Source organism: Blennius ocellaris, assembly GCF_963422515.1.
Source record: "Blennius ocellaris genome assembly, chromosome: 1".
NCBI classification, from domain to species: domain Eukaryota; kingdom Metazoa; phylum Chordata; class Actinopteri; order Blenniiformes; family Blenniidae; genus Blennius; species Blennius ocellaris.
In genome coordinates, this window is record NC_137650.1 from 32,446,383 (window position 1) to 32,467,757 (window position 21,375).

The following is a 21,375-nucleotide window of genomic DNA, read 5'->3' on the forward strand; positions in this document are numbered from 1 at the left end:
GATTGGCTGTTCTGGTTTCGGCCACACGGGGGAGCTGGAGGGAGCTCCTCCCCTCTCCTCCTCCTCGTCATTATTATCCATCATCACTTATTATTATTGTTGTATATATTTATTTATTTTTATCATAGTGTTATGAATAATCGCTCTCCTCTGATTGGCTGTTCCGGTTTCGGCCACACGGGGGAGCCGGAGGAGAACTGGAGGAAGCTCCTCCCCTCTCCTCCTCCTCCTCCTCCTCCTCCTCCTCCTCCTCCTCCTCCTCCTCCTCCTCCCTCCCCCTGCTGCTCCTCCCTTCTCCCCCTGGTCCCGGTCTGACCACTCCTCCTCCTCCTCCACCTCCTGTTCAGTCCAGAGTCCCGCAGCAGCAACCGCACGCAGGACGCGTCTCTCCGCTCTTCGACCACACACACACACGTGAGTACCGCACCGCACCGCACCGCACCGCACCGCTGCGGGGATCCGCGGGTTCCCTGAGCCCAGAAAACTACTTTAACCTCTGGAAATCTTCCCCACAGAAAGGAATGTGCACTCTGTGTTTGTTGAAGTCGGAGAAAACCTGTTTATTTATTTATTTGTTTAAACTTTAAAATAGAAAGTTTCACTTCAACTTTGTTGAAGTGAAAGTAAAACTGGACTTTGTTGTTCAAGTTGGGGACTTTAACCGGGTTAATTATCTGCAACTCTGTTTTTAATTGTCCCCCCCCCCCCCCCCCCCCCCCCGCCTTTCTATTTCATCAAGTACTGAAAAGTAATCTCAGGAAATATCAGTACTCTAAAGTAAATGTGGCATTTACACTGTGAAATGTGTTATAAAGTCGCTCATCCTAAAACATTCTCAGCTGATAAATCCTCCCTAGAATTTGTAGTTTTGCTGTTTTTCGTCGGCAGAATGTTTTCTTCGTGCCATTGATTGATTGTATGTTGAAGTGATTATATGTTAAACACTGATCAGGCGAAAAGAGGTCAAACAGCAGCAGATAATATCATCAACGTCACAATCAGTGATTTCACTGATCGATTTACAATTATCAATCTGAACTCAACCAAAAGAAAGTCAGTGAGCAAACAGTTAAAAGGCTGGAATCTACAAAACAAAAAACAAAAAAACAGCTTTACCAGGAGACTAAATCCACTCAAATGTGTGAAGATTTAAAATGTTAAGTTCAGGATTAATTTTTTTTTTATTCAGACAAAAAGTTCAACTATTTAAAATAGAGTATTCTTATTTTTACATGAAAATGGACTGATTGTGGCTCCAACCTTCACGTGACGAGGAGAGAATCGGGTTTAATTTTCATTTTGAACATTTTATTCGTAGGACGCTTTCGAATGACTCCCCCCACAGTGAAATCTGGTTAAATCCCGAGTTAAAGTTGTAAATGTTTCCACGTTTTTTTCGTCTTTTTCCCTTAAACTGAAACATCGTCAAGAAGGAAAACGAGTCGCAAATCGTCTGGTTCAATGTCTTTGCTGTCGCTTCATATGGCTGCATGTCGACCCGAGAATTCTACAAGTACCGGGAACCACCTTCTCATTTATTTATAATCTGAAAGCAACACAGTGTGTGTGTGTGTGTTTGTGTTTGTGTTTGTGTGTGAATGGGTGAATGTGATCTTAACGAAGTAAACTGCTCAACGGCTAGTGTGAAATCCATTTTCCATCACAGGATCTATCGTTTTTTTGCGTTTTCGTTTGGGGGAAAAAAACAACGTTGTTCTCCAGGGAAACGGCGGAAACTCTCGAGTCGGAGACTCGAAAGTCGTTTTGATGTCGGGCCACTAGTGGGTACTGTTGTTTGTTTTGTTTTATTTTTTTTGGTAGTGAAGTCACACACGCAGAGAACAATCCGCTATAAACTGTGTCAACTACAAAAAAAAGTCCCAGGAGACGATGGACTGGGAGTCACTGTTGTTGTTGTGGTTGTTGTTGTTGTCCGTCTACTGAGCATGTGCAGAACAGCTATTTACGACAAGACGAAACGTCGCCGACCGCCAACAAGAAGGTGCCGCGTTTTCAGAAACTTGGTTTCCGGTGAAAGGCCGTCGACGTCTATGAGCCGCGGTTGTTTGCCTCCGTCTCCGCCTGGTGGGGGGCGGGGGTCGGCGACGGCCATCGACGGCCATTGACCTCGTGTCCACACGTGAGGCCGTGAGTCACAGTAACGGCGGGCTTCCTTACGACGTCATCCATCCGATCTGTCTGAATGTGAACCCTGAACACGGCGGCGTGTTGCTACAGCCGAGAGGTGTCGCCACAACCTGTCAGCCCGGTTCACAGGAATGAGCCTGCGGGGGGGGTAAAACAAAAAAAACAAAAAAGAGCACCTGAACGGTTTGAGCGGCGGCCCGAACGGTTTGAGCGGTGGCCCGGACACGTTCACTGATCACCAACAAATACGGTCGATTAAACAAAAAAAAAGTCCCAAGACGGCGATCGGACCCAGAGCCGGACTGGAAGTGGGTCACGGGTAACGGGTCAGGTCTATAAAAGAGTCGAGCTCAAAGTCAAACCACCGTTTTAATATTAGAGTCACTCTACCGGGAAAAAAATCTAGAAAATAAACTTGGAAAGCAAAGATGGTGTCACGGCGAAAAAATCAACATTTGACCGATTCAACCCGAAGCGAATGCCAAACTTTTTCAAAGAGTGTTCAAGTCACGAGAATCATTGTGAAACGGATCATTGGTAGAGTAACTTTAAATAAGACTTGAGTTTAAAAAAAAAAAAAAAAACGAGCTGAGAACAAGTCAAACTAATAAAATCAAGTCTAAAACGAGACCAGAACAAGTCGAAGGCGCCGTTTGAAATGTGAAAATAGAAAACTTTGTTTGCGTTTTGGGTCCGTTTACACGACGACGGCGCTCGGAGCCACTGAACATGCAACTTTTTTGAAAAAGGCTTAGTCAACATTGTCCTTGGGACTTGATACTTTTATTTTGACAGTCTCCGTAATATAACAATCCAACTTGGTCGTCTGTCCTCTCGAATGTCTGTGTTCTCCCATTGTTAATGTTTATAGTGTGTTTGTGTGGTTTCATTACGAAAACAAACAGTGTCCTCTAGTGGCCGAACCTGCTCACTGCAGTGTTTCTGCGTTTTTCAAAACGTTTCCAAACGTGAAACTTTTGTGAAACAAAAATGCCCCAAAAAAATATCATTTGAAAAGTTGTGGAAATGGGACCTTTAGCCTTTTAAAAAAAAAAATGGATTCAGAAATTATTCTAAACTTGTTTTGTTTTTTGTTTTGTTTCCGCGTCGGAGAAACAAGATCAGAGCTACACATGAAAAAACAAAGATATGTTAAGAACAACTCCAGAAACTAACTCGGTATAAGATCTGAACAAATTTAAAACCAAGTTTAAACTGAAACTGGTCTGAATCCGGATTCAAACCAAAGTCAGTCCATAATATCAGCAGTCAAGTTTGAACCAAGTTTTGAGACCTGAAGCAGATTTTAAATGGTCTAAACCCAGATTTAATCGGTTCCCTCTAAATGTTCAGTAAAAACCAAACTGCGTCACAATCGAGGCTGAAATCTGATTTGTAAAAAGTGATAAACGAGTCCGAAAGAACCAGTTCAGATTTAAAAGACGTCCAAGACCCAGAAGAGTGTTTAACATTCTAAAAGAATCTGAATCTAAACTCTCAATTCTGGCTTTGGCTGGAGAATGACACAACGAGGTGTGAAACCAGTTTCTTTATATTTGCATGACTTCCCAGGACGAATCCAAACCTGCTTGTGTCTCTGCCTGTTGTTGTTTTCTGGGTTTGGACTTGTGGGACATTTAAAAAGCTGCGGCGTTTCGTTCAGGCGTCACCGGCCTGATAAAAACACGAGCCACATTCCTGTTTACATGCTTCAGGTTGGAAAACGTGAGCGTCTGGGTCTAAACAAGCCGCGGGAACCTCCGGAGCTCCGGGTGGAAACATGAATCAGAGCGGAGGAACCGGTTTTTATCTCATCACACTCAAAGGATTTGGCTCCAGGCAAGACCAGGCTAGTCCAGGACCACTTTCTCTTGAACCAGGTCCTGTACCAGGTCCCGAGGAAGACCAAAACCAGGTTCAAAACAAGACCAAACCAAGGCCTAAAATGAGACCAAACCAGGGTCCAAAACAAGACCAAACCTAAGAACCAAAACAAGATCAATCCCAGGTCTAAAACAAGACTAAAACCGGGTCTAAAACAAGACCAAACCCGGGTCCAAAACAATACCAAACCCGGGTCTAAAACAAGACCAAACCCGGGTCCAAAACAAGACTAAAACCGGGTCCAAAACAAGACTAAAACCTGGTCCAAAACAAGACTAAAACCGGGTCCAAAACGAGACCAAAACCGGGTCCAAAACGAGACCAAAACCGGGTCCAAAACGAGACCAAACCCGGGTCCAAAACGAGACCAAACCCGGGTCCAAAACGAGACCAAACCCGGGTCCAAAACGAGACCAAACCCAGGTCTTAAACGAGACCAAACCAAGGTCTTAAACAAGACCAAACCCGGGTCCAAAACAAGACCAAACCAGGGTCCAAACAAGACCAAACCAGGGTCTAAAACAAGACCAAATCCAAGAACCAAACCCAGGTCCAAAACCATGTCCTGGAAAATGTCCAAAACAAAACCAGAACCGGGTCCAACACAATTTAGGACAAAAAGGCCAAATCTAGGTCCATAACAAGACTTAAGACAAGCTCACAAATCGTGGGTCAGTTTGAGGTTCTGGTTCGGGAGGTTCTGGGTCAGGAGGTTCTGGCTCAGGTTGGAACCACAGTAAGAGAAACTGTCGGCTCACAGGTAAACAATACAAACTTGTTCACACACTGACTGCTTCTTTAAGACCTTGAATTGACGGCGAATTGTGACGAAGGTGACGATGAAGATCCAGCGGTTGGTGTTGCAGCTGTAATCTGAGCGCTGGTGGTTGTTTGAACTCGACTCGTTCTGAGTGTCGAGTGTCTGAACTGAAGCAACGAGTTCCAGTTTCACTCTTTTGTCTGTTGGTGGGGGGGGGGGGGGGGAGGAGGAGGAGGAGGAGGAGGAGGAGGAGGAGGAGGAGGAGGAGGAGGAGGAGGAGGAGGACACGATTACACTGAAAATGCGACCTTTTCAAAACGGCCGTCAAGGTGGAAGTTGTTCAAAACGCTCCCAACCCTGTTGTCACGGAAACGGGCGAAAAACGCAGCTTCCCAGAAACGCTTGGTCTCCGTCGCCGTGGAGTTATTGTCAAAAATAATCGTAGTCTGTCGAGTACTTCTAATCTCTATCAAGAGGAGGCTATTAAGTAGCATAACTATTACTAAATATTATCACTTGTTTAGACTTTTATTTCTTAAAAAAACACAGAAATAACGACAGAGGTGGACTCCCATCTTCACCTCGAAGCAACCGAGAGCCAGTTTGTCGATTAAAAAATCACTTTTTCTGCCTTCTTTCCTGGAATTCTCGTCTTTCCAGTGTCACATTCAGATGACTTTGTGTAAAATTAAATTAAAAGCGAGCATCTGTGTCTTTTTTTGGGACGTGTGGGCGGATCCCAAGTTTAAAACAAACCACGTCTTTGTTTTGGTTTTTTTTGGTTTTTTGGAGGGGGAAGGTGGTGGGGGGGAGGGGGGAATTCCCTCTGATTTGAGATTTTAACTTCAGGCTGTGAATATATCAGGAGTGGTTTCTGGGACGAGGAGAACAAGGGGGCCGATTGTCTTTGCGGACATTGGAGACAGACGCTGTGAACACAAAGTGTTGTGTTCTGACGACGGTCCTTCACACAGAAGCGACGCGAATGTCGCTCCGGTCGCCGCGACGACTCGTCCCGCCGGACCACTTCTCTCATTCCGACTGAATCAAATGAGAGACGCCACATTTCACTTGACGTTTTTTTGCCGACATTTTAGAAATTACGACATGGAGAAAGTATAAACATTTTTTTTTTTTTTATGTTCTTTTGTGGTTTCGAAAGGGAGAAGTCAGCTGCTCACATGACGCATGTTTTTTAATAATATTGGTTCAAATATTATTTTAAAGTTGCTCACATGAACAGATTGATTCTCCAGGCGGGTTGGTTTCACATCCAGACCCTTTGAGGCCCCGATTATGATTTTTAAAATTTTATTTATTTTTTAACAGCGATTGGACCACGCTTTCTGGCAGCCACTGAAAATGCAACATTTTGGAAACCGTTGCCAAGGTGCAACTTCTTGAAAATGCTCCATCTCCATTGAAAAGGCCTTTCTTAAACCTTTCTTAAACGCTGCTACATCAGTGTTTCTGCCGTTTCCATGGAAACGTACGTCGCTTTTAAAACATTGCTGTGTAAACGAAAACCTTTTCCGAGAGGGGAAAAAATAGAAAAACGATGCGTTTTCACGTGAAACGTTGTGGCGTTAAAACGAGGGTCTTGATGTGGAGCAAAAAAACTATTTAGCAAGGCGACTATTTTCTTACAGAACCGAGTCAATTCAGCGCTCCCCTGTTGGCGAGGCAGATCACTTGCACCTTCGTGATGGCGGGAGGATAATTCAGCACTATTTTCCCAGTATTTTCAATTTATATGATCCAGATTCTTTCACTATAGCAGGTCAGGTTATTCCCCTGGACATTCCCTATTTCACATGTATTTTTTACAGTGCAGTGCAGTGAATCCGCTTCATTTCTGACCTGTTCGTACCCAAGACTGTTTCAGCAGGCTGTTTATTACCTGAAGCTGTTTTAACACCCAGACGGTGTGTTTCATTGTGAGAAAGTTGAATATTGAAGTCAGAAGTCTGAGCGGCGCTCCAGAAATGTGCCTTTAATTCTTTTTTGGGGGGGGGGATTGATTCGGTGTGTTGGTGTCAGAGTAAAAGAAGCAGCTGAAATTTCCTCTTGTGGCTTTTTTTGTTTTCTTTTTTTAATGGAACCAAAATGTCTCCAGACCTTCTTATCGCTCTCCTGCTTTCCTCCTGAAATAAGCAGATTTTGAGCATTGTTTTGGAATATATTGCTGGAAGCATTAAAAAAAAAAAAAAAAAAGAATATGGAAAACATGACGCCACACTTGTTTAAGTATGAAGGCCTACGTTTCCTATCATCCCGCTGGAAAATCAATCGAACTTTATTTTTAAGGCTGGTGACTCTTCTGCACAAAATCAAAGCGGAACATCTGGAGGAGTTTTTAATCTTTGCAATATTATCTTCTTACCAGTCGGTGTGTGAACCAGAGGGTTTTGTTCAAAGTTTGTGTGGCTGCAGAGAAAGGAAAAAGGCTTTTCAACTCTGGCGAAGCTCCTCCTCCAGTAAACAGGAGCTTAGTAGAACAGTAACCAACGCGCCTCTTCAAACTGAAGGTCACCCGAGACTTCAGTTTCTCTCCGACTCGTGTTCCGTACGACATGTGAGAACCTTTTTAAAAGTTCTAACGCACGGTGGCGAGCAGAACCGTGACTCGTATGGGCTGCTTGGCAAACTCACCGATGCTAACCGCTAATAACGGTCACATGCTTGTTAGCTTGTCTTTTAAAAATGCTAAAACTTTATTTAAAAAAAAAAAAGTACAATAAGTGAGAGATTCTGCACTTTTTTTCAACAATAAGTTCCGGAGGTCTCCTATAATGAAAACCAAGTTTCTCTGCTTTCTGCTGTTTTTTTTGAAAAAAAAAATTACAAATTTTCTGTGAATGAGAAGCGATCTGTGTTTTCAGGTGAAAAAAAAAGAATCAGAATCTTCCCTCCCTCTGCAGCTCGCCGGGGGTTTAATCGTGAATTCCTCGTAAACTGTACTTTATACGAGTCCTGCTAATGTGGAAACGGTTTAAAGCCCCCCCCCCCCACCCCCACGGCGCCGCTGGAGTTTCTGTTTGTCTTTGAACGTCTCGCGTCGATTCATTCTGCTGTAATTGTCTGCACATGGTTCAACTCGACACCGAGTCACTACAACTACGGTGAAAAGTCACTTTAACCGACTGACACGTTACAATCAGTCTGACTGACGAGCGGTTTAACTCTGGCAGCAAACAACTGTAATTTTAAATGTGTGTGTGTGTGTGTGTTAATTGAAACCTGGTGTGTGTCCTCGCTGCAGACTCTTTCCGTTTCTGTTTCTAATCCAGCTGCAGCTCACAGCAGCTTCGTGGCACTTCTAAATTTAACTGCAGTCTTTGTTTCACGGCCGGATTTTCTTTTTTGTTTTTGTTTTGTTTTTTTTCCTTTAATGGAACCTTGAAGCCTCGTCAAGTTTACGACCTTCAGTTTTGAGTTTGGAGCTGCAGGAAGCCTCCATCATGTCTTTAAATTCTCGCTTGGCTTCTTTTTCTGTTTGTTTGTTGTTTTTTTTTACGTCAACAGATCTCTTAAAAAGAGGCCCAGAACACGGTGCCTCTTAAATGAATCGATCCGAGTTTTGATATTTATTAAATGTTGTAACTATGCGACTGAAGGTCACGCCTACGGTATCCACACAATTTGGTTCATGTCGCCCCCTGGTGGCTGCCATAAATATGACGGTGGCAATTCGGAGGCGGTGAAGATAAAGAAAGTCGGTGTTGAATTTAAACTGGGATTCTTACCAGGAGACTGTTATCGAAAACCAAAACCAAGAGTCCTCTTCGTATTTATGAACGTACGCAAATAACTTTTTTTTTTAAAAACACCCCGTCTCCATGGAAAGGGGAAAGTGCAAACTGCTTTGTTTTCATAACATTGTGGAAACGCGGAACTTTTCTGAAACCACAAAAAACAACACAAAAATTCTGCGTTTTCACTTGAAACGTGGTCAAATTCCAGGCCCGAGTCCATAATTCCTCCCAGATTTCGGCCTTGAGTGACATGAAGTCAAGATGAAACGCTGACCTTTTGACCTTTCGTGTTTGGGGCGGAATTTGGCACCTGGCTCTTCATGTGAAGCTTCCTGCACAGCATCGCAGACCGTTTCTGTTTGCCTCGGCACACTTCCATCTGTGCCCACACACACACACACACACACACACACACACACACACACACACACACACTGTTACAGTAACCCAGATACAGTGAGCGTGAAGTGGGTCGGCCTCCGTCTTTTCACTCGTCGATTTATCGCCGCGAGGCGTTCAGGGCCGCTGGGATTTTCCTCTACTGCTTTCAGTTCACCAGTCGATTTTAAAACGTCAAATCTGAAGCGAGGCCTCTGAAAACAACGCGTCGACGTTCTCGTTCTGCGGAAACGAGGTTAAAACACCCTGAGAGCAAACGGCAGGCGACCTCTGACCTCTGGTTTCTTTTATCGGACACACGATTCGGGTGTTATATAAACATTTACGGGTGTGTCGCAATCTCCGCTTGAAACGGTTAAAATAACCACAGGGCATGAAAACATATCAAAAGGAAATATATATATATATATATCAAAACATTTAACGCAAATTACGTTGAAGCAGAAATGATTTTACTTTGTCGACAGTCCTACTTTTTCTTCTTCCTTATTTCCTCCACTTCATCCTTTCTTCTTTAGAACCTCAGTAGTTTTAGATATTTGCCGTCATGGCTTCACACAATCGACATAACCTCCTCCTCCTCCTCCTCCTCCCAGATTGAGGTTGTACTGGTGTTGTGGGTGTAATCCTTCAGATTTGACCCCCCCTGCCCCCCCCCCACAATCGGGTCAAGCTTATCTCCGGAGGTCTGGAGGTCTCACAGCATCTGTCGCCCCTCGTTCACTGGAGTCTGATCACCCGTTGTCTCCCATTAATCTGGAGGCTTCCCGCCATCATGCCGCCTCCAGCTCTGACTCTGTGTTTGTGTCGTGTTCGCAGGTGAAGAAGAAAAAACAACAACAACAACAACAACAACAAAGAAGGCATCATGGGAAAAGGCTGCTTGACCGCGAGCAAGTACTTCTTGTTCCTCTTCAACCTCATCTTCTTTGTGAGTATCCGACCTTCTGTTGTGGTTCCTTTCATGATGCGTTAATCCAGGGGGGGGGAACGCAGAATGAGCCGCCTCTGAATCACCGCAGGTCACCGAGGTTGTCGTTTCCATGCCGACGACACGGAAACGGTCCGAGCGTTTTTCCAAACTGAAGACGTGATGAAGGTTTTCACTTGATATTATTGTCGAGTAAACAAGTTTGGACTATTTATTCCTTCATACATGCTGCAGGCAAGAGTAATTCATATATAGAATGAAGTCAAAGTCAGCTTTATTGTCAAGTGTGCTAATATGCATGACATACAGCACAGGTGAAATTTCAGTCCTCTCGGACCCACGGTGCAAAAAGGCATGCAACAATAATATTAAAAATAACAATTTTAAAATTTTAAAATATATACACCATATAAAGAATGAACCCTAAAATATAGGCGGGTTCTCACACCATTCTTTCATTCTGCTCATATAGAGGATAGGAAAAAAACCTCAATTTTCCTGTCGGAGGTTTGCCGATTGCGTCTGTTTTTGTTCGTATCAAGAGTCCGTTGATTTGAAACGTCGTTTAAAAAAAAAAAGGGCTTTAGACTGTGGGAGGATGGATGAACATGCAAGAAGAGCCCCTTTATCAATGTGAGGTTTTCTTGTGTGTTTCCTGACATTGACATCGTCTCCATAAATGAATTGACTAAAATAAGTGTGGTTTTCCTCTTTCAGCTGTTCGGGGCGGTCATCATGGGCTTCGGACTGTGGCTCCTCCTGGACAATCAGAGCTTCATCGTGGTCCTCAGTAAGTTTCCCGCCATGCAGACCGCGTTTCTGATTAAAGATAAAAAACCCGAGGACCAGAGCAAAACGTCTGGATTTATGTCCTCTGGACTCGACGGAGCCCAAAACAAATAAAGCCGTAATTTACAGGCCGGCTCTGCGTTTCACATTCAACTGTTTTAACGCTTAACAGCATCGAGACGAGTCGCATTCCTCAGAGAGGCTGGGAGCGTGTGTGAATATGATGATTTACAAGTCAAATCTTCCTCTTCTTCTTCCTTCTCTTCCTCTTCTTCTTCCTTCTCTTCCCCTTCCTCTTCTTCCTCTTCCTCTTCTTCCTTCTCTTCCTCTTCCTCCTCTTCCTCTTCTTCTTCTTTTTCCTCTTCTTCTTCTTCTTCCTCTTCTTCCTCCTCTTCTTCTTCCTCTTCTTTTTCTTTTTCTTCCTCTTCTTCTTCTTCTTCCTCTTCTTTTTCTTCTTCTTTTTCTTCTTTTTCTTCCTCTTCCTCCTCTTCCTCTTCTTCTTTTTCCTCCTCCTCTTCTTCTTTTTCTTCTTCCTCTTCTTCTTCTTCTTCCTCTTCCTCTTCTTCTTCTTCTTCCTCTTCCACCTTTTTCTTCTCTTCTTTTTCCTCTTCTTCCTCTTCTTCTTCCTCTTCCTCCTCTTCCTCATCTTCTTTTTCCTCCTCCTCTTCTTCTTTTTCTTCTTCCTCTTCTTCTTCTTCTTCCTCTTCCTCTTCTTCTTCTTCTTCCTCTTCCACCTTTTTCTTCTCTTCTTTTTCCTCTTCTTCCTCTTCCTCTTCCTCCCTCTTCCTCTTCCTCTTCTTCCTCGTCCTCACATTAAAACATGGACTGGAGCTGGTTTTGAGTCTGGCGGCAGTAAACGTCTCAGTAAAGCAGGAATAAATAAGCAGCCTGTCGGCGACACCGTAACAATCGGTCGTCGTGCAAAAACGTGCCGCGTTCTCGGTTGTCATGGAAACGTTGTCAGGAAAAGGTGACGCTGCCCGTGCAGCTGACCGGGGTTCGGTTCCTCAGAATCTCTGGATTGAAGATGATTCAAAAGCCAAATGTTAAACTCCTCGTTAACCGCGTTTCTAAATCTGTCACTGAAGACGTCCGATGAGTTGGGATCGAACCGCGGACCCTCCCGAGGGACCCGTTTGTCTCCCGTTCCTCTGAGCGATCGGGAGCCGTGGAAACGGACTGTTTGTCGGGCTCGTCGTCCTCTGGGGTTCCTTCGCTGTGTCAGCAATCAGACAAGCGAATTCCCGTTTCAGGAATCTGTTCCGAGGCCAGCTTGTCGCTGCAGGAGCTCCTCGCCGCCTCAGAACCCTCAGAACCAGGAAACTGCATGTCGGTGTTCGTCTTCACTGATCAGACTTTCCAGGAGGGAATCTTGTTTTTTTTGGGGGGGGGGGGGGGGTTTCCCTCCAAGGAGGGAAATTCAGCAACAAAAGTTCTGCAGAGGAGCTGGAGGAAGGTTCATACAACAATATCAAGTGAAAACTGACAGCTTTTTTTTGATATTAGGTTTTTTTTTTCCACGAGAAAACGGGAACTTTTTTGAAAAGATGGTTCCGTCGCCGTGAAAATGCAATTTTTCTGAAACGCTGCAACTGCGGCATGCGCAACGTGGGTATACGCACGAGTGCAGCGTTTCAGTTTTGTAGGTCATGAATTCAATAAAAATCTTCCAGAGCTGAGGATATTTTACAATGATTTTTTAAATCATGTTTATTAAAAAAAATTTCTTTGATTTATCGATAAAATAAAAAAAACGGAAATACATTTATTTAGGATAAAGAAATAGTTCTTGTTTTCATTTGTTGCCTTTGAAAAATGTGATTAAAAAAAAAAAAAAAAAAGAAAACTTTAATCTCCATAAATGGCTTCCCTGAATTTATTCTTTTGAAAAAAGGATTTGGTTTAGTGTTTGAATGCTTAAAAAAATTAAATTAAAAAAGCACATCTTTGTTTCGCCAGAAATATTTTAAATAAACAAACAAACAAACCCTATTTTCTAACCTATTGATGAAACTGGAGCAGTTTTTCATGACTCATACCATGTGTGTGTGGTTTCATTACAAAAACAAACAGCAGCACGGACTAGCGTTTCTGCCGTTTCCATGGAAACAGAAGTCATTTTCCACATAAACATGCAACTTCTCCTGAAACTAAAAGGCACGACCGATGAGTTTTCACTGGAATGTTGCGTAAATGGCGACTCGACGTTCCACGTCGATAACGGAGGATGGACGCTGTTGAGAAAACGGGTTTGCGGACCGAGTCTCACGGCGCTCGTCGAGAAAGTTTCGAAGCGCCGTGGGAGGTCACGAGCCGGCGTGCGTGCGTGCGTGCGTGCGTGCGCGCGTGCGTGCGTGTGTGTGTGTGTGTGTGTGTGTGTGTGTGTGTGTGTGTGTGACGGAGGATGAAGGGACGGTCAGTGTGAGGCACAGACGGCCTCTGACACGCCGTCACTGAGGACGTTTGTCCGTCCCAGCAGGTGTCCTCCCCCCCCCACACACACTGGCCTCTTTCTGCTGCCCTCGCCGTCCAGCGGGCATCGCATCAGCGCCTGACTCATGTCGGGAGCGTGGCGGCGTGAGCCCCGCTGGCGGCGGCCTGGACTCGCAACGGCGGACACTTTGGGCTTTGTGTCTGTGGCTGACGCCACGCATCGACCGCTGAATGGCAGCGAGTCAGTGGCCCCGTTGTGACGACGGTGCGGCCGATCGATGAATCGGACGACGGGGGAGGGAGGGGGGGGGGGGGGGGGGGGGGATGACGACGACGCCGAGTCACGGCCGAGCACAACGAGGCCCACTTCTTCTGCATCGTCTCGCCGCATTCGCGCCGTGACGTCGGGCCTCGGACGTCACGGAGGTCGGGTCGCCGCGGGAACAATCAACCGTCTCATCACGGCAGAGCTTTTTTTTTTTTTTTTTTTTTTTATTGACGCGAAGTTGCAACGTCGGTCCAAATGAAGCGGCCGGCGGCAAGAATTCAGGTTAATTTCTATAGATTCCAATCCACCGCAGTCATTTCAAGGCTGATTTATTTTAATAGCAAATTAACATTATTTCTCCGGAATCAACTTTATTGGCCACGTATGTTTAACATACAAGGAATTTAACTTTGCTAGACTGTGCTCTCTGTACAATGTAAACATTAAATAAGAAGTAGAAGAAGAAGAAATAAAAAGAAACAATATATATATATATATATAAAAACAAGTAATTAAGACTATGTACAGTCTAAATAAGATAGATTGCTTCAGCTTTTTATTTCTCTCGGCTGAGCGGTGAAGGTTAAACGTCCTCTTCATCCTCCTCCTCCTCCTCCTCCTCAGATAACTCCACCCCGGTGAAGGTGGCGTGCTACATCCTGATTGGGGTCGGAGCGTTCTCCATGCTGCTGGGGTTCCTCGGCTGTGTGGGAGCCATCTATGAGATCCGCTGTCTGCTGGGCCTGGTGAGACTCTGGACACAACCAGAACCGCCGGGGTGCTGCTGGTTCCGCTTGTTCTAACGTCCAGATTATAGAGCATCTTCCCCCGCTAACGTCCAGATTATAGAGCATCTTCCTTCTCTAACATCCAGATTATATAGCATCTTCCTGCCGCTAACGTCCAGATTATAGAGCATCTTCCTCCTCTAACATCCAGATTATAGAGCATCTTCCTCCTCTAACGTCCAGATTATAGAGCATCTTCCTCCTCTAACGTCCAGATTATAGAGCATCTTCCTCCTCTAACATCCAGATTATAGAGAATCTTCCCCCTCTTAATCTAGATTATAGAGGATCTTCCTCCCCGCTAACGTCCAGATTATAGTGTGTGTAGCTCATACGCTTCACCTCAGGTTGAATAACAGCCACATCTGGATCCTGCAGATGTTTCCGAGTCTCACTCTCCTCTTCCTCCTCCTCAGTACTTCGCCTGCCTCGTGCTGATCCTCATCGCCCAGATCACCGCCGGCCTCCTCATCTACTTCCAGAAGGAAGTGGTAAAACATGTTTTTGATTGTTTGGCGTTAATCGGTCGAATTAAATCACTTTGAAAACATTGATCTGTTCAAACTAGTTTCCTCTGGCCAGTGGGAACGACACAGTACTGAAACCTGAGCTGAGATACTGTGACGTTGCCATGAAAGCTATCAAACTAGCATTAGCCTCTGCTGTAAAAAAAATTAATAAAAAATACCCATAATGCAGCAGAACCACCAGGAGGTTTCATTAGAATTAGCTTTACGTTGAGATTAGTCATTTTCTGTAGTAAGTGTTTGTTTTTATGAAAATTTAAACTTTTTTTTTTTAATCATCTGTATAAAGATGAAGTTTAAATGTAAAGGCTATTCTAATTTAGCGCTCCGACCTCCTCGAGGTCAGATTGGACTGCATGTGGCCGCTGAACTAAAATGTTTTAATGCTGCTGGTTGGGGGGGAAAAAAACCTTCACTTGGACCTCCGCCGCCCCCTGGTGGTCAAATCCGAGAACAACCGTGTCAGGATCGTAATCTGCCGTCCTCGCCTGGTGTCGTATCGTGATTTCTAAAACGCGACTGTGGTGTGTTTCAGCTCCACGAGGAGATGTCCAAGATCGTCACCAAAGTCCTGGATAACTACCCTGGGAACAACTCCACCACGGAGCAGGCCTGGGACTTCATCCAGAGGAGCGTGAGTACACGATACTCAGATTACAATGGAAAAACGGCCAGAACTGGACCGCGATGTCCAGAAAAGCTGCGACGTCTGTCCAGTTTGAGACGGAATGGATTCAAGTGACGTGACTCCTGTGAGCAGAAAATAGTGGAAATTAATCTGAAGATTACAAAAAGACTGAAACTTAAAATATTTTTAAAAATCCATGTATGAAGAATGGTGAAGAAAGTATAGGGTGTTTTATACTGCAAATATATGTGAATATTGTGTATGTGTATGTATATATGTATACATACACACAAGTCTTTGATATTAGATCACATTCTTACTGTTATATTTACATATATAATACTATTTTAATGCAGAAAGATAATTAGAATATATAACTACTAAATATTGCAGAAAGGTCTAATTAAACTTAGATTATATATATTTTTATATAACAACATTTTCATCAGATGGTGTATATATTTTTGGACGTATGTGGTATAGAAATATTGGATATGTGTGTGTGATTGCACCAAATGTATTCAATGTCACATGTCTGAAATGAATGATAACAATTAAATAAAAATAATGAAAGATACAGAAAACTTATTTTCACAGTCCAAAATTAAAGTTAATAATATAAAGAAAACTGAATCAGAATTATGGTGAAGACAAACTTCACTGTGGCCAGTTTCCTGTTTCTCGGACTGTGTTCAGACGGTTCTGATTGGTTTTGACTGGTTCTGGTCGCCCCCTTGTGTTCAGATGGTTCTGACTGGTTCTGATTGGTTCTGGTCGGCCCCAGAACCAGTTTCCTGTTTCTCGGACTGTGTTCAGATGGTTGTGACTGGTTCTGACCGGTTGTGGTTGCCCTCCTGTGTTCAGATGGTTCTGACTGGTTGTGATTGGTTCTGACTGGTTGTGGCCGCCCCCCCGTGTTCAGATGGTTCTGACTGGTTCTGGTTCCCCCCCTTGTGTCCAGATGGAGTGCTGTGGCTGGACCGGCCGCGCCGACTGGAACGGGAACGGGGTGATCGTGAACAGCTCCCAGCTGCTGTTCCCCTGCTCCTGCCAGAACGTCTCTCTGCTCACCGGGAACTTCTCCGACAGCGGCTTCTGCGAGGCGCAGACGCCCGACTGGCCCGTCTACGACGAGGTAACGCTCTCGCCCCCCCCCCTCCGCGTCCCCGCCGGTTGACGGGGGATCGGCGCTGAAGCTGACCGCTTTGTGTTTGCAGGGCTGTGCCTCCAGCGTGGAGGGCTGGCTGCTCACCAACATCGGGGTGGTGCTGGGAATCTGCCTGGCGGTGGCGCTGATCGAGGTACGGCAGCCATGATGCACTGGTCACGGGATATTGACCTCCTGAAAAGTTCAGCTTTTAGTGATTTACGGTGTACGTCGATCGTAAAATAAATTTTTTTTTAAATACGAATAATCAAAAGAAAGACAAAATAAACAGTTCCAGCCTTGGATATAGAAGGAAAATGACTGAATGTGCAATTTTGAAGTAGCATGAACGGGTTAATGACTTTATTTTGATGGTAAAAGTTAAATCGTGATTAAAAGTGGTTTAATTTCTCGTGTGAAAGCAGAAATCTGCCACACAGCTTAACCGAAAGTCTTTCCGTACCTTTTTAAAAGTACAATGTGTATGATTTCCAGGTGAAAACATTAAAACAAATTACTTGAATATCACAAAACCTCAGCTGAGGAAATTAAAACTCAAAGCTAGTGAACTCACCAGAATTTGTAAAACCACCTCCGACCACCAGAGGGTGTAGTGAGTCACTGGAGGACCCGATGAGTTCTGGGTTCACCAGAGGAGGAGACGTCACCATATGAGACATGTTCACGATTTTCCGTCACAAAATGAACTTATTTATCACGTTTTCATCTCATTTATCACGTTTTCATGTCATTTATCACCTTTTCATCTCATTTATTCCGTTTTCATCTCTTATCTTCAGAGATGCGAAGTGGGTGTCTTACTGACACTTTCACTTTTTTAGAATAATTACATGTTGGAGATGAAGTTTCCGACGTCCTCCTACCTTTTCTCTGCACAATATTCTCAGGTGTTGTCCTGCGGGGGGCGCTGTCCATGTGGTGAAAAGTTGGTGCTGATGTGTTTTTTGTGTGTGTGTGTGTGTGTGTGTGTGTGTGTGTGTGTGTGTGTGTGTGTTGACAGCTGCTGGGGATGATCCTGTCCATCTGCATGTGCAGGAACGTCCACAAGGAGGATTACACCAAAGTACCAAAGTACTGAGAAACCGGAGAAACAGCGAGGGGAAAATACTTTCCTCCAGCCTGGATTTGGAAAAAACAAACAAAAAAACAAAAAGTGTCCAAATGTAAAAAATATTGTGTTTTGTTTCTTTATATTTAGTTGGTTTCTTTCCGTTGGTCCAGTTTCCTCTGAGCACTTTAGAAAGCCGTTTTAGTTTCGATGAATTGGAATAAAAGGACGAACGTGGAGGATCGAGTCGGAGGAAAAAGCTCTGAGATTTCTGTGGAAACTGGCGCGTTTGGACTTTTTATACGCCGTCTTTGTTTTTAAGTTTGTCTGTGGTACTTTGTATATAATTTTAGTGGTCGTTTGAATGATCACCACCAGCTGGTCTCTCCGTGACGATAAATGAGTTTTATTACCGATATTTTGTAAAATAATAGAAATAATGATTTAACTAAAGAGCCTGAGAGTGTCGCTCCGTTTTCTTTTAGGTACTTTTTTTTTTTTTTTTTTTTTTTTTTTCCAGCTTTAAACAACAAACCGTTTAACCCAGAAGTGTGAGTTTGTTTGTTTTTTGTTTTGTTTTTTACCCACATTGGATATAAACCGGAGTGACGTGGAGAGAGGAAGCTCGACGGATGTGTTTGTGGAAATATAAAATGAGTTTCCCTGTGAAGTGTTTTAAATCTGAGCCGAGCCATCGTCTCTCCTCTGTACAGTCTGCATGAGAAGCACTAACCTGGTAACACAGAGAGAACAACAGTGTACTCACGATCCACGTTCTCTCTATCTTCCTTTTTTTTTTTTTTTTTGACAATAAACACATGATGAGCGTTTGTTACGTGTGGAGTCTGATGCTTTCAGTCAGAAATCAATCAAAGCGGGACTGGGTGGAGAAGATCTTCTGGCAGCTCTCTTATAACGTGTGACAGAAAGTAAGACAAATATACTGTAGGAGGGCATCAGTGATTTTTGTTTTAGATTCACATAACATACAAAGGTTATTTTTTTCCAAGAGCAAATTTGAATAAAATAATAATGAATATTGAATAATTCCACGAGGAAAAAAACTTGAACCACATTAAGTTTTAACAAAGGAGAAATTAAAACGTGCAGGAACCTTGCAGTTCCAGTTTTGACCACCAGAGTGTGATGGCGCTGCGTGCAGAAACCTCAGTGGTTTCAACATGAATCCGTTTTAACATCTAAATTGCATAAAATTGATGATTTTGAAGTTTTCCGTCTGATTCAAGAAAGAATAAAATTATTTAAAATACATTCATAAAAGTCATTATTACAATCCATTAATACAATTGATTAAAAAAACGTTAAAAATAATTTTAATTTATTTTTGGATATTGATCATCTTCACACACTGTAAACGAGCAGTTTCTCTTAAAGTGAACATTTTTTCCTCTTCATATTTTTTTTTTAATCCGTGGATCGAAATGATGACGTCACGCACCTGAGTGACGTCGCTTTCCCCCGGTGCCGTTGCTCGTGCAGCGCGGAGCGGCAGCGGGCAGTCGGAGATTGTCACGCCGAGCAGAGCGCACCTCCTCCGGCGGACTGAAGCCGCTGCAGGACCGGAGACGTTTTGACCGGAGCTTCCCGGTAAGTTTGACTTTTTTTTTTCTCCTCCAGATTCATTCATATGAAGACACGAAAAACACGATGCTTTAGAATTTACAAACCAGGAATAAATAATTTATTTCAATAAATATTCCACATGGGAATAATAATAATAATTTAAAACTGACGTGAGCTGCTAAAGATGTTTGAATTTTTATTCATCTGTGTAGTTTAATGTAAAACTGGAACATTAATCCTTTCAATTGAATACATTTAATTTATTCGCAGATTTTTTTCCCCACCACTTAGTGATTGGATTTCTCATGGGAAATTAAAACTAAAACGTTAGAAAAAGTTTCAGAAGATGAGATAAACCTTTATTAGTCCCATGTGTGAGAAATTGCAGATGGAAGAAAGAGTGTTTCTCGTGTGTTTACGATGGTGTGTCTCAGAGGATGAACCAGTGCTGAATGTTTATTTTTTACATGTTTATGAATAACAGCAAGTAGATATCACCTTTTCTTTTTAGTTATTAGAAGTTGTATTTCCCATTAACTGTTAAATCAAAGTTTGTCTTGATGTTCATGGTCCCCAGTTGAAAATTTAAAATGAAAATAGCTTCTTTTTTTTCTTCTTAACCGCCATTGATGAATGCTGTGACAGAAAATAACTCAACTGTTTCATAATGATTCTTTCAGACATTCATCAATGATCAGAGAATCACTATCCTCTGAGGATCAACTGAACTTTTTTTTTGCAATTTTGTGAATTTGCCCCCCTTTATTTTTAAAGTCAAAAACAAGTTCAACTGATATAATTTAGTATAGACACACACTCCCCAGAGGAGAGACCAGTGCTTTATCAGGAATCCAATTACTTTTCTTTTATTTCAGTCCATATCTTATTTTTATTTGTCCAAATGTTCATGATCCTCGCTACTGAAGCAATGCTGTGATTTTTCTTTTTAAAAGTACTGATTTGAAAGGGCCAAAACTGATTTTGTTCACGGTGCAATATCTCTACAGCAGCCGCATGGATTCACACGCCTCCATCATCCACTTTAGTTGACTTCCAAGTCCAGAACTACGTCACCAGTTTAAAGTTGCTGCGTCTTTTAAAAGTGTGAAATCTGATGAGCAGTTGGATGGATGATCGTCGTCCGTTTGGAGACGTTTTACTGCCCCAGTGCCGATCAAAAGTTGCCGCCCCTCCCGTGGAAAGATGGGGGCAGGGTGGGTGGTGGGTGGTGGTGGGGGGGGGGGGGGGGGGGGTAGAGTTCAGGGCGGAGGTCGCTGGGTGGGGGGGGGGGACCACCATCTGTCTGTTAATTGAGTTTGAGCGGAATTAATCTGGTTAAAGGTGGAGGCCTCTGGAGGACGGCGGACGTCTCTTTAAAGATCTTCATCTAATCAGGAAGTGGACGGGAAGCGACGTCCTGCTGCCGTTAACACACACACACACATTCACACTGTCCTGTGACAAACACACACACACACACACACACACACGCACGCACGCACGCACGCAGGCATGCAAATCAAAACTACCAGTGAGTTTCGTGCGGGTTTTAATCAACCCTTCTCCGCCCCCGAGTGTCACGCCAGTGATCTAGGAACTTCCTGGGCGAAGGCGGCGAGTCGAGGCCGATGTGCTGCAGACGCAGGAAGATATGCTGAGTCAGCCTTTTTCCAAACGTAAAAACCTTTCTGAAACCGTGCGTCTTTTGAAACGCCGTGGCGTCAACGGGGCCCCCGGGGGCCCGGCTTTGTTTGTCTCCCCCGTCACGTTTTCACATCAGACGTTCAGTGTTAAATGCGTTGAAGGCGTTCGTGTCGGCGGCCGAACAACAGCCGCCTTCGCTCCGCTCCGGATTCAGACCCACGGTCACGACTCTCTTCCAGTGTTTACTGGACGCGCGGGTTCGAGTCCCGTGTTGGGAAAACAAAACAAGCGTGAGTCATGAGCGTGACTCACGCGGCACAAGCGCTCGTGGATGCGGCTCGATGAATCACCGGGCGACTCAAACTCCTCTGCGACGCTTCACTCGGCCCCGATGAAGCCGTCTCCGAGTGTGTCATCTTCTTTTCACTGCGTCTCGTTGTTCTTCTGGCGCTTGAATGAAAGTCTTTCTTTCTTTCTTTTTGTCTCCAGCTCATGTGAAGCAGCAGCAGCGGCTCGGAGGCCGAACGCTTGAACAGAAGCCACTAAACAGGTACAGATGGTACGCTACGCTGCCTTCTGCTCATTATCGCCGTTTCCTTTGATGCCGCGTTAGCGGCTGCT

At 44.0% G+C, this 21,375-nt stretch overlaps 1 protein-coding gene across 1 annotated transcript; it reads left to right on the forward strand.

Moving 5' to 3' along the window:
• Window positions 1–346: 346 nt before the first annotated feature.
• Window positions 347–18,356, forward strand: LOC308142386 (CD82 antigen-like). The gene is made up of 9 exons (XM_080512757.1): window positions 347–414; window positions 9,766–9,877; window positions 10,595–10,667; window positions 13,992–14,113; window positions 14,572–14,646; window positions 15,218–15,316; window positions 16,272–16,445; window positions 16,528–16,611; window positions 17,479–18,356. Exons 2-9 carry the CDS (start codon window positions 9,815–9,817, stop codon window positions 17,554–17,556), a joined length of 768 nt encoding a protein of 255 aa, XP_080368883.1. The 5' UTR covers window positions 347–414; window positions 9,766–9,814; the 3' UTR covers window positions 17,557–18,356.
• Window positions 18,357–21,375: the final 3,019 nt, after the last annotated feature.

Bases quoted from the DNA above. Each gene is read 5' to 3' on its own strand.
- LOC308142386 (XM_080512757.1), top strand. From the start codon at position 9,815: ATGGGAAAAGGCTGCTTGACCGCGAGCAAGTACTTCTTGTTCCTCTTC. The intron at 14,114-14,571 runs GTGAGACTCTGG...CCTCCTCCTCAG, and splicing joins TCCGCTGTCTGCTGGGCCTG to TACTTCGCCTGCCTCGTGCT. The intron at 14,647-15,217 runs GTAAAACATGTT...GGTGTGTTTCAG, and splicing joins TCTACTTCCAGAAGGAAGTG to CTCCACGAGGAGATGTCCAA.